Raw genomic sequence first — 12,297 nt, 5'->3', positions numbered from 1 at the left:
CGTTGGGAAAGGGATATGCCGATAAATAAGCGGAATATATGAAGGGAGGCAGTAGAGGAAGAGAAAAAACGAAAGATACGACAGATAAACAAGATTCAAACTATTCTAAAGTACATGCTTGCACTTTGGTAAAAAACAGTGTATAAACCGAGAGCAACAGGACATTTCAAAGCTGCTTACCTTGAATCAAAAAGGAAGCTAAAAGTGCATGAATTGGAACAGAGCATATCAACCTAAAAGAACAAAACTAAGTATGAGACCGAAAGTTATTAAAATGGAACATCGAACATTTTCATAATAAACAGCAATACTTAGGTATGAGATTTAAAATATAATTGGAACAACGCAAAAAAACTAAAGTCATTTAATACGTATGAGAATCAAAGCTAGTAAAATGGAACACGCGCATTTTCATAATGAACAAAAATATTTGAACATCAATCTGCTTATATAAACAGCAAATTTGTTGTTCCATACTTTTTTATAAGACGCATACAACAGGAATAAAAGTACTACCTCTTTTTGAGTAAATCATCACGAACTTGCAAAACAATTTGATACCTAAAAGAGGAATGACATTTCTGGTAGTTCTCCGGAAACGGGAGCGCAAAGTGGACCAAATCTGTACTGGACAGTGAAACACAAAGCAATGCTTTAAACAGGGTCTAAGTGTCTGTTCACATGAAATGGGCTAGCCCACTTAAGTCAGCTAGTTAACTAAAGTGGGATCCATGCTTTCTTTACATCTCTTTAATCTCTGTAATTGCGCTTACATAGAGAGTGGGCCAGCCAGCTCAGGTGAGATCCGCGAGAAGGATAGGTAGAATCCGCGTCAGGTGGGATGGAAATTATCCATGTAAACGCAATCAGGCGGGCTACCCAATCAATGAAAGTAAATGCGCCTGCGTAGAGGAAGTTGGCGCCGAACTGAACCGAATCATAATGTCGTATGAATTGCACGAATCTAAACCAAATCTTAAAGTTTCCTTGATTGAAATGACACTAACATGCCGAATGGAAAATTGCAGTTCCAGGTCAACCAATAGCAACGCAGTCATGAAAATCATGACTCGGCGTTTATCATGACTCAATGCCTTTAAATGATGCATTTGATAGCCAAGAATTTATTTTGTTTGACGGCCGAGAAAATTGTGCAGACACACTTTTTGTGCACTTTTGAAAACGGATGTTCAATTCTGACATGCATTGCCATATGAAACAGGTATTGATTGCAAACATAACCAACACAGCGGTAATTCAAGACATTCATCATAAGAATTGAACATTATCAGATAAGAATTTCATTATCAGGTATGTTAGGGGATCAATCGTTCAGCGAGGGGGTGATTTCTAAAGACCCGCTTATGTAATTAAACTAAAACTGCAATTGATGAACGTAAGTTCTACAAAACCAGTTGCATCATATATGATATGATGAAATAATTATTCAGGTTTTGAGATCCAAATTCATTGTTTTTTGGAATAGATTTCTATGAAGCCCAGAAATAAGAACTCTGATAGCAGACAAGTGCTGACATTCAAACCAAGCCTATTCGCTAATAAACTATCATTTAAATAATGTTCTTTTACTTACCGTGTTAAGTCTTCATTAACTGCAGCTGGATTCGGGGGGTAAAATTTCACGTGAAATGCCAGATGGTAGGGCCCTGTAAAATTATTTTGAGGTATAAAAATATTTAAGACATTTTTTCTTAGGAAGTTAAAATAGTAATTGCGAAGAACTCCCAAGTGTTGAGGCTTCTTCTACATCGATACAAAGACATTTGTAGTACAGGCAAATATGTGCAACTCGAAATCTGTAGGGGATAGTACTTACAGAGATTGTAATTAAAAAGGTTTGATTTCAAGGGACCTTGGAATTTTGTTCGAAATAGGACAAGTTCGAATAGCACTACACTCTTTTTTTATAAGAACAATTTTATAAGAACTCGAGCCTCAAAATTGGTCAAAAGTTAAGAACAAATTAAAGACAAGCTTAGGCTACTGTAAAATGCAATTTTGAACAAAGTCGTTTTTTCTCAAAATCGAGGATGTTAGCGATGTGTGGGTGCTTTTTCGGTGAACATTCAAATTTGTCAGCAAATTAAGGCTGTCTCACTCACTTTGTTGGCAAATGAGGCCTGTACATTACCCTAGAGTTAAAAAGCTAGCACTCGCACTGCTTACACCCTATTAGATTAAGAACAAATTAAGAACCATCCAGCCTCAGATTTTCGAAAAATCAAGAACAGTCAGCCTGAACTTAAACTTACTGGTTCTTATAAAAAAAAGAGAGTGTAGTTCAAATTAGACAGAGTTGACTGTGTATTCACATCTTCATTGAGAGCAACGAACTTTTTGCAGGACAAACATGGATAACAGCGATTTCGTTCATTGCATTGAGGCCTGATCTTGTCTTAATTCGTATAAATAGCACTCTTTACCTTCCTGAGTTACTTGTTGAATTTGAGAGCAACTAAAAAGGCCTACTGCAAGGAACAAAATGGCAGGTCTCTTTTCCACTCTCTGTCAAAGCTCGCATGCTCGCATGTGTCGATGGAAGACCTTAGCATTCTTGCTTCTTTCTATAATTTACTCTTCAATATGCTCAAAAACCTAGATATTGATTAAACTCTTCAAGGCCGACTTGTATCGACAGTTTTGAACATAGCAATATGCTGTACTCGTTATGTATTCTGTTAAAGAAACGACTGATCCCGATTTAATAGACTTCTGTTGTGTTCTCATTGTCTTATTAAACCCAAACCTCAATTTACGTTTTATTTTGCTTTATGTTGTTCGAAAGAAAAGCCCCCAAAAGTACACTGCCTAATAGAATATAAAACTTGAAATGTATTTCTTTGATGAAACAAACCAAAAAGTAATTATATTATGTAGGAAATTCAGTAGCGTAGCCAGGGTGGTAAAATTGGGGGAAGGGCAAAGGGGAGTTAAGCCAGGGAAAGGTGGGGGTTATACATCCTAACCTTTGAACGCCAGAAAAAGCCCTTTTCAAAAGGATTTTTGGCCAATTGGGGGAGGCATCCGTCCCCTCTTGCCTCCCCCCGCTACATCACTGAGGAAATTTTGTCGGCGATGAGGAAGCTAAGGAAAAGAGCGCGTGATCATAGTGGTTGCGCTTCTCGATACCAATGTTTCCGAAGCAGAAGTAAAGAATGAAAGATGAAAGGTAAAAAAGAAAGAGTTTGGGCATGAGAACAAAGAGAAGCTTGGAGTAATAACAGCTATTAAGCAAAAAAAGGAACCGGGAGAATAAGTCGCAGAAGAAAATGAGAAGCAGGAGAAGTAAAAAAACAAGATAAAAATAAAAGACGAGGAGAAGACAAGGTGCAAAAAGCAAACTGATTTTACGTACCGTTACCCATTTGCTTCCCGACAGTCTTTGCATGATCAAGCCAGCTCAACTGAAAAAAAATTAAAAAAATGATAGACGCTTTCATGATAGACAAATTGATAGACATAAAAAATGATAGACAATTTGTTTACAATATTATGCAATGCACAGAAATAATGCCATACGTAACAAAGATCAGCTTGAAATAGATATACCTGTCGGTCTTTAGGGCAAACAAATTTAAGTCCAAAAAAGTCTGTCTCTTCAAGACCAACATGCTGACAAACCAGTTCAAAGATATCTCTTCCAAGAGTGCTTTTCTAAAAGAAATGAAAAGTTATCATTGGGAAAAGTTCACAAAATAAACCTGAGAATGAGGAATTCGATACTTTCCTACCGATATAAAGTTTAGCTCGCGGAGCATGGTTTTTAGATGGCATCTTTCGCAAACTAATTGATAGAGTTTATTAAAGACAGAGATTTCTGAAAGACAGATATCTGCCGTGTGAGGTTGTCAAAGACAGATATTTCTGTCTTTTAAAGACAGTCTTTGAGATTGACACTTGCTCGTTTTCTGTAGAAATTCGAAACGGCAGAAATTCGATGTTTAAACTGGGCCTTAATTTTCGTGGACAAAATCGGTTTCGATCTATGTTCGGATGTTTTAAACTCTGAAGAGTGTCAGACAAAAAGCTTTAGTTTACTCGAATGTTTGCTTTTTTCAAAGCCTTTTTCAAGTTTTGTACCACCAAAACATCATTTACTTTTGTTGACAGAGGCGTGCTTGATACATTTAAAGCATATAAACCTTTAGGCTTCTTCGGAAAGTAATCGAAAGGCGACGTTTGAATCAAACATATTCAAAAATGTGCTGCTAGTGTTGATTAAAGATGAGGCCATGAATCCGAATCATATGAAAATCGTCATGGAAAACAAAAACCAGAAATTATATACATCGATGCCTGAAACATATTTTGCCAGCATATCTATTTGTGCCATATTATATTGTCTACGCGTATAAGAAAAAGGAAGAGTATCATCCGATGCAAATACTTGGGTTACTTTATTTTCTAAGAATTTAAAACTTTCAGACGAAAAAAATTCGAATTAACTTAGATTCTGGACAGATGAAGTTTTTTTAAAGAAAGTTTGATCGTCCAAAAAAAAGATTTGGTTTTAGTATAATGTACACTGCTTGTGGTCAACAACAGCCATTGAAACGCCATACAAAATAGAGCACTGCAGAATAGCTGAGGGTGGTAAAATCCAGCGGGAGATAAGAAAAAAATTATTTGCATAAAGCACTAAATGCAAATAACCATCGTATTTTTAATCTGAACTCCGTTTATTTCATCGCAATTTTTGCCAAAAATAGTTTTGAGATACGCTTATTTGTTATGCCTATAAGATTAAGTTTTGTTGATGTCGTTTTCTTGCTCGTTATTGATTCTGTGGTACTTACAGTCAATATGTACTTACAGATAAAGAAGCACCAGATTGGCTGAAATAAATTGCCTTTGACAGCTTTCAATCTACAAGCAGCATATTTGTCTAATGTTCTAGTGACATCAGTCACTAGAGGTTCTGCATTTTGTTTGTTTGTGCCAATGAAATTGATTTAAAAAATAGACATGAATTCATTCCTGGCAGTCATAATCATAAAGATACACACAAGTTTAATTCAAGTTTCCTTATATTTCCCAGAGGAGAGGAACTTTATCAAGTCACAAAGTTACAACTTTAGTTCTACAAAACCTTGGGGAGAAAGCCTTCAAGAAAGCCCACAACATAATATATTGAAGATCTGTCTTACTAAGGCATTATTTGACAAAAAACAAGCAACATATGAGAGAGCAGCCCAGATATCAAACCAAAAAGTCACTACCCTGGATGGCGAAATCCCAGATCATTGTCAAGAATCTGGGATTTCGATTGTTGTCAAGAAGATTTCAAAAAACGAGAATTGATTGTTGTCAAGAAGAGATAAAAAAGGTCAGCAGATTGTGGTACCAGGTTTGTAAAGTCTTTTGCACAGGTAAAACATAAACAAAGACAGAAGACGATAGTCCCTTTTTTGGAATAAGGAAAGTACTCTACAATTGTTGGCTGCTACTACAATCTTCTTTTTTTGAGCAAAAATGAGCATGCCACATTTCTTTCTGCTACATCTTTTATTCCATTCTTAAGGGCTAGGCACCCATCTGGTTAACAAAAATTTATGCCATATGATTGGTATAAAGAGATTCCCTCAAGTCTTCATGGCTAAAGAACTAGGCACGTGCCAGACATGGTTAAGGACTACCAAAACTTTGGGTAATTTTCTATTGCTGGGGGCAGGAGATTGCAAAAAGGCTTTCCTTACCACAAACTACAAAACATTAGCAGAAAAGCCACAATCCACAGGAACAAAGGAAAATAGCCATGGCAACAAACTATTGTAAAAATTATATCTCAACAAGGACAGGTATTTCATTCATCAGCACCAGCTTGATTAAGGTCTCACTTTCATTAACAGGACAGACAGGGAGTTGAATACCAACATTTGACAATCATATACTGTAATGATTCCTAGCTGTAACTATATTACCATAAAAGCCACAAAAAAGTTGAACATCCTACATTAAAGATACATAAATGGAATAAGAGAACATAGTCTGCAATACAAAGGCACTTTGAGCCTTCATAGACTCTTTGGAAGCCCAAACACTATATGCCTCCTTTCATTAGCTTTATTCAGCTCATCACAGCAGCCTATATTCTGTTGCATATGGTGAAAGAGTGCAATTTTTTAGATTGCAATAAAACAAAAAAAATACAAATCTGTAAGTCAACATGTTTATTGCAGTCAAAATTGACATAATGATAATTCTTTATAAGCCAATGCTAGTATCAGATACTCTATGGAAAATATATTATTCATTTTTGATAAAATCTTGGGCATATGTAACAATTTATGACAATTTATAAGCATTTATTGACTTAACTGTAAATTCAGAATTTACAGACAGATCTGTGGAATATGGGATAGAAAAAAACAGATTTAGACAAAATATGTTATTTTTAAAGTCATAATAAAATAAAGATAAAGCTATGGATAGGCCTTGGTATGAATTAGTATGGCTTGGAATAAACAGTTATGCTCAGTCCTTTTCCAGTTCTCTTAAGGTATTAGCTTGCATAAGATAAGTATATGTACCTTTTTACTTGTAAAATACCTGGAAGGATGGAATTTCAATAGAAAAATTTATGGATTTTGTGTAGACAATAGGCAATTTAAAATTAATTTGTTGATTCTTGTCAGTACTTTATTAGAAAGTCCAGCAGGCAGAATTTCACATTTTGAGTACCTTTTTACTTGTAAAATACCTGGAAGGATGGAATTTCAATAGAAAAAATTATGGATTTTGTGTAGACAATAGGCAATTTAAAATTAATTTGTTGATTCTCGTCAGTACTTTATTAGAAAGTCCAGCAGGCAGAATTTTACATTTTGAGTTTTTTTAATGATCCTAAAATATTTTAGCATCATATTTGAGCCTAAAATTCTTCATTCAATTTTACAATAAAGCTTTGAAAAACAAAAATGTGTAGTGCACCAAATGTGCACAAAATGTCTTTCCACCACCTTCGTGAGGATAGTGTTTCTTCCAAGTTATTTTGATAACCACATTATATCTGAACAGCATTATATAACAATTTGTTTCCTTGAAACTTTTAGCAGCAATTATTGTGCTAACCTGTGGTCAAAGTTTTTGTCAAAAATATAAATTGAAACTCAATTGTCATTTTTGTTTATGCTATTCTGAACCTACTTTTTGTCACCTCCTTGACAAGTGAATATTGCCATAGGTGTTGGTGTCTAAAGCAAATATTGAACTACAAAAGAGTAGGCCTTTGATTTTCTTAAAAGTACTTAAAATAACCTTGCTACTAACTTTTTGCTATTCTGCAAACCTAAGCTGGTCAGGATTTTTATAGAAGAAGGTAAAATTTGAAACAAAATTGAGTTGGCACCAAAATAAGATACGGGCCTTCATGGGAATCCTGTCTGCACCTGAGACTGGTTTGCATTCCATCTGGAGTGAGCATGAAACTTTACAAAAAACTCACAAGTTGTATTTTGGTATGTTTTAGGGGGTTTTAACTGCAGTTACACCAGGTTGGTGGGTGGTTAGGAGAGCAATCTTTTTGGATTAGTTTTAACTAGAATCTGTTGCAAGATAAAATCCCAGAATACATCACAGGTTGGGAAACATGTTGAATTTCACATTGCCTTAGTTCAATTTTATTGGTCAGCTGATTAACAGCAACGTTTCTAGACATAAGGAAAAGCAATTTGGTGCTTATAAACTGCTGGCGTACCTCGCATAACCATATCATGATGGATTAATATCAGTTACCATATTTACTCCTTTCACTTTCACTTTATTTCTTATTTAATGTGTGGAATTTATCATTAACATTGCACTGATCAGACTTTTTTCTCAAAACAAATTGACTTAATAATTAAAATCGACTAAATGTGATCTTTGGTCAAAACATGCATAACAACGTTAGTGAGGGACCTACTGAAGAACTCTTAAATTACCGTGACTTCTGTTTGAAATTCATCCCCATCTAGAAGTCTCACAACCGCAGTAAACTTTCTCTCGTTGAATATTCTTTTCATCATCTTGATGGCAGAGACTTTGGGTCTGTTCTTGACGTTCTGGATTTATTCTGTCACTTTTCCATAACTTCGGCCTAGTCGCTTGGAGAGGAGGCTGGGGCTAGTTGTCAATTTACTGCAAGATACAAAGATCGATTTGCTGGATGATTCAAAGACATCTCTCTCGTGTGTGTTCTTGTCTGTAGAAAGTAATGGCGGCAAAATGTTTTCGCAGATCGGCATATGAACGTTGAGGTTTGTTTGATGTAGATATTTCACAGTCAGATGCTGCAAGAAACTTTTAAAGCACGGTAATTGGCAACTGATCTAAATCTGCTCGAGAAAAAGAAAACGATAAAGCTTTCTGCAAAAGGGCCTAACATTGGATGGGTATCATCACACGAAATTGATAGATTCGCATGCTGTTTTCAATATTTTCATATTACAATGTCTGTGGCAGACAGTGTAGCAAACTCTTTTTGCCAAGTGAACTTGTGCATACCATTTCCAACAGAAAGGTATGCAGGGATTGCTTTTAATTCGTTGAGGGTCGACAAAGAACCAAAACGAGGTGGCAGCAAGAAAGAGCTGAAAGTTGATGGTACAAAACTTTATGTTTCCTTGAAATCTAATAAAGCCAAAGACCTCAGAGTAGCAATTAATTCATTCCTTGATTTACTTACACTTGTAACTCAGACAATGGAAGAATTTGATTTTGCCCAACAACAACAAGATGCAGTTTTGAAGTAGTATTTTAATAGCTTTCAGGGAAGGTTCAGCAGTTGAACTTTGTATGTGGATCACTGTGAATTCTTTGCAATTTTAATAATTCGTACTAGAATTTTTATCAAATGAAAATGAAAATGAACAATTCCTTCATTTTCATAATTCTGAATGTGTGTCTTTGATAAAGCATTAATTAGGCTATGGCTAAACAACTCGACATTTTCACTGAACATTAACTGGACAAATGTCCAGCATAGATGTTGCATCATTTTGCCACATTGTCCAGTCTACGTCAGCAATGTTGAGTGTTGTTCAGTCAATTTTGAAGGCAGTTTTGCAAGTAAACTGAACATTGTCCAGTCTGCGCACAGGCAGCCATTCCATAGTGACTCGCGTGACAGAGTCACACACATATTTAGTTGTCTAGTAAAGTCAGAATTATTTTCCAAAGCTTGTGATACAATAATAGAATCCCCTTGAGCCATTCTTTATCTTGGCAATGTTTTGTTCCAAAGAAACTTGCTCACCTCTGCAATTTTTTTGTTCATCTGGTGTGACTCGTGTGACCATCACATTTTGAAAGTCTTTACTTGCAGTTGCCTATCTTACTTTATCTGAGAAATTTTAAAACCTTTATGAAGAAGCTTTTAAAAAGATTGCCCCTACTCATTGAGTCACCATATTAGTAGAAAATTTCAATTGAGGTATTTTTGCTTTTTGAAATAAAAAGACCAATGCAATGTGACTCGTGTGACCCACAAATGTGACTCGCGTGACAAGTGAGAGTTAACTAAAGGAAACCCAGCTTAAATCAGTGTCTGGAAGTGTAACATAAAAATCAGAACTTTTTCACAGAACTAAATGATACATAAAGGCCATCAAATCAATAGCTTGGCATATCTGGTATTTTGAAAATTCTTTTTTAATTTTCATGAAACTTATCAAAGGCTTCCTTTATTTTTGCAAAGTTGTGCTCTGTCAACTTTACTTTTGAGCACCTCGATGATGAGACTGGCATAGGGGCATCAACTTTTACAATGATATCAGAAACAGAGACAGACTCAATATAATTTTTTATCTTGAAATTGTTTGCATCAGCTGAAGTCTGATGTAGGAATTCCATTGTGACATCATCATTTGAGTCAATTCTCACTACATGCCCCAGGAACCAATAGTCTGTTGGCTCCCAGTAAACAGCATACCAATGACCTATATTTGGCTCAATCAATTTGAGAAATTATATATCTCCACCTTGATAGCTTTCTAGTATTCTCTCAACTTCATTGGCACTGGGTACCAACATGGAACAGAGATTTACAGCCTCATTTGCATGAGAAACTAGTATTCTTCCATATCATTGAGTATTATTCATGTCTATAACTGATATATGGTACCCAAATAAAGTATATGGTACCCAAATAAAGAAATTAATTCCTTGACATTGTCTAGACCTAAATCCAACCCATTAGTCTAATGTGACCGATGTATTGTGACTCGCGTGACAAAACTTGAGGGTGATTTTTTGTGAAAATTACTGGGCTGATCAATTTCAGTTTCTAGGTCAGCATGGACTTTCATTTGAAAGCCAAACTATGCTCCAATTAATGAAACAAGAATTAAAGGGAGAAAAATGAGAGCACTTTTATTATGAAAAGTGTGACTCGTGTGACCATTCAGAGAGGGTCTTTTCAGTGTGGCATTACATAATTATTCATTACTTAGAAAAAATTGTTTGACTTCATAGACATTCTCTCATATAAAAGGCTTTTTTCTTAAAATGGTACAAGTGTCTGTCAATGACCTTTAGCAATAGTAAGGTCAGGTATAACCATAGCCACGCCCATTATTAGCAATTTTTGGGAAATAAAATCATAAATATGCTTAAGCAAGGTATTTTACCATATAAAAAACAACTTTTCACATTCAAATTCCAAAATATTTTTTTTCATCAATATGTGTCATTTCTATGGAATGGCTGAGGCATTGCAAATGATGTAGTTTTGATTTTATGATCAAATGATGATTTTATTTCTCATATTCAAATCTACAGCAAGCTTAAACTGTAAGCAACATGGGAAGAAATGAAGAAATGAAACAAACATTAACATTCAAGTTGACGAAAAACAAGAGAAGATGAGTTTTCTTAAGAGGGTTGACGAGTCTTCTGAAGAGATTAGTTTTAATTCTGACTAATCAAAAACTATGGCATAGAGCACAAATATGGTGTCTATAAATAGCCTAGCAGGCCTAACCATTCTTGAATAATAGACATTCTTCAGCAGAGCAAAATTTCACTGGACAATGTTCAGTTGTTTTGCTGCCACCAAAATTTCTGGATGTCTGCAGACTGAACAAAATGAGCAATGTCTAGCATACGATGAGTGCAAATATCCAGTCATTTTGCCAGGGCTTTTATGCCTTCTATTTTAGCGATCATTATTTGCTTGCTTTAAGCAATACTGAAGATATTTTATATAATTATCTGAGCTAACATAGAGCAACAATTTTTTTATCCCCAGGCTGTTTTCAAACAAAGAATAAAAATAAGGAAAATTTCATACTTTTTTACCCCAAGTTCAGTATGTGATAGAAAGTCAATAGGATAAACAGCACCATGTTAAGCTATGTGCAGTGGCTCTTGACATTTTACTAAGCATTGCAAGCCTATTCAGCCTCAAGCATTAAAAAATGGCAACACACTTTCAGTTAGAGCCCAAAACAGACTAACAAAAACCGAAAGCTCCAAAAGGCTGTCAACCTCTAAGTCCACAGCAGTGTGTTTAAACAATTTCAAACTAATGTTTTGTCACTCTCCACGTAATTATTACACCATAATGTCCATTCTTCGTTAGAGCCATCTGTCTTGAAAAGTCATGCCACAGGTTCTTTAGGGCTTGTTGAGCAAGGCTCCTTCTTGTTTAATTAAGTAAAAAAACAGTAAGAAATGAATGCTGAATGAATTTTGTCAACATTGTTCATGATGTTGTTCAGAGTATCAATTAGATTTTGATCAACAGCTGCTGAACAGTTGTGAAAAATGCTTGCTATAGCAGAGTTAAGCACTGTTCATTGAAATGAAATTAAATTAACTGGTATTAAATGAAGTAAAATGAAATCACCATTTGAATGAAATTTTTGAAATGCACACAGTTTCCAGACGAAATTATACATTTGACACTGTCAAATATCTTTTTGCTTTTAGTGTGATTGAATGTTCTGTTCTTTATTAAATATAATCAAGGTTTCTTTAAAATCAGCCAACAGGTCTACAAATATTTTTTAAAGAAATGAAGCATATGAAGCAGGCAAAGGAATGTCATTAGAATGATAAAATGCAATGCACCTCTTTTACATTTTTCCATCTCTTGCCATGCAATTTATTATCTTTTTGGCCCAATTAGTTTATTATACATTTGCCAGATAAATTTACAGCCTAACATGGCCAAGGTACCTGCTGCTTGAGGTAAACTGGTTTAAGTATTTAGGCTATCATTATTAATTGATAATTCAGCTTCTGGTAACAAGATTTCATTAAATTCAGCAATATCAGAATATATCACATATAGCA

The 12,297-nt window shown here is 35.0% G+C and overlaps 2 protein-coding genes across 2 annotated transcripts in view; one reads left to right on the top strand and one right to left on the bottom strand.

The window, feature by feature from the left end:
- Window positions 1-8,172, bottom strand: part of LOC135690078 (band 4.1-like protein 1) — a 30,034-nt gene extending 21,862 nt beyond the window's left edge. Inside the window, exons 1-6 of the mRNA XM_065207534.2 lie at window positions 7,944-8,172; window positions 3,571-3,675; window positions 3,377-3,425; window positions 1,595-1,667; window positions 517-561; window positions 181-233 (exon numbers count right to left, since the gene is read on the bottom strand). Coding sequence (XP_065063606.2) covers window positions 181-233; window positions 517-561; window positions 1,595-1,667; window positions 3,377-3,425; window positions 3,571-3,675; window positions 7,944-8,027 — 409 coding nt within the window. The 5' untranslated portion in view covers window positions 8,028-8,172. The remainder of the gene's footprint in view (window positions 1-180; window positions 234-516; window positions 562-1,594; window positions 1,668-3,376; window positions 3,426-3,570; window positions 3,676-7,943) is intronic.
- Window positions 8,173-8,186: 14 nt separating this feature from the next.
- On the top strand, window positions 8,187-10,728 carry LOC148960256 (EKC/KEOPS complex subunit Lage3-like). The gene is made up of 2 exons (XM_089108729.1): window positions 8,187-9,100; window positions 10,710-10,728. Exon 1 carries the CDS (start codon window positions 8,451-8,453, stop codon window positions 8,751-8,753), a length of 303 nt encoding a protein of 100 aa, XP_088964855.1. The 5' UTR covers window positions 8,187-8,450; the 3' UTR covers window positions 8,754-9,100; window positions 10,710-10,728.
- The last annotated feature ends 1,569 nt before the right edge of the window (window positions 10,729-12,297 follow it).

Source organism: Rhopilema esculentum, chromosome 5 (assembly GCF_057945365.1).
Source record: "Rhopilema esculentum isolate cy_ngs chromosome 5, ASM5794536v1, whole genome shotgun sequence".
NCBI lineage: Eukaryota > Metazoa > Cnidaria > Scyphozoa > Rhizostomeae > Rhizostomatidae > Rhopilema > Rhopilema esculentum.
Note: the sequence above shows the minus strand (reverse complement) of the source record. Positions and strands in the feature narration are given on the sequence as shown.

Bases quoted from the DNA above. Each gene is read 5' to 3' on its own strand.
- LOC148960256 (XM_089108729.1), top strand. From the start codon at position 8,451: ATGTCTGTGGCAGACAGTGTAGCAAACTCTTTTTGCCAAGTGAACTTG.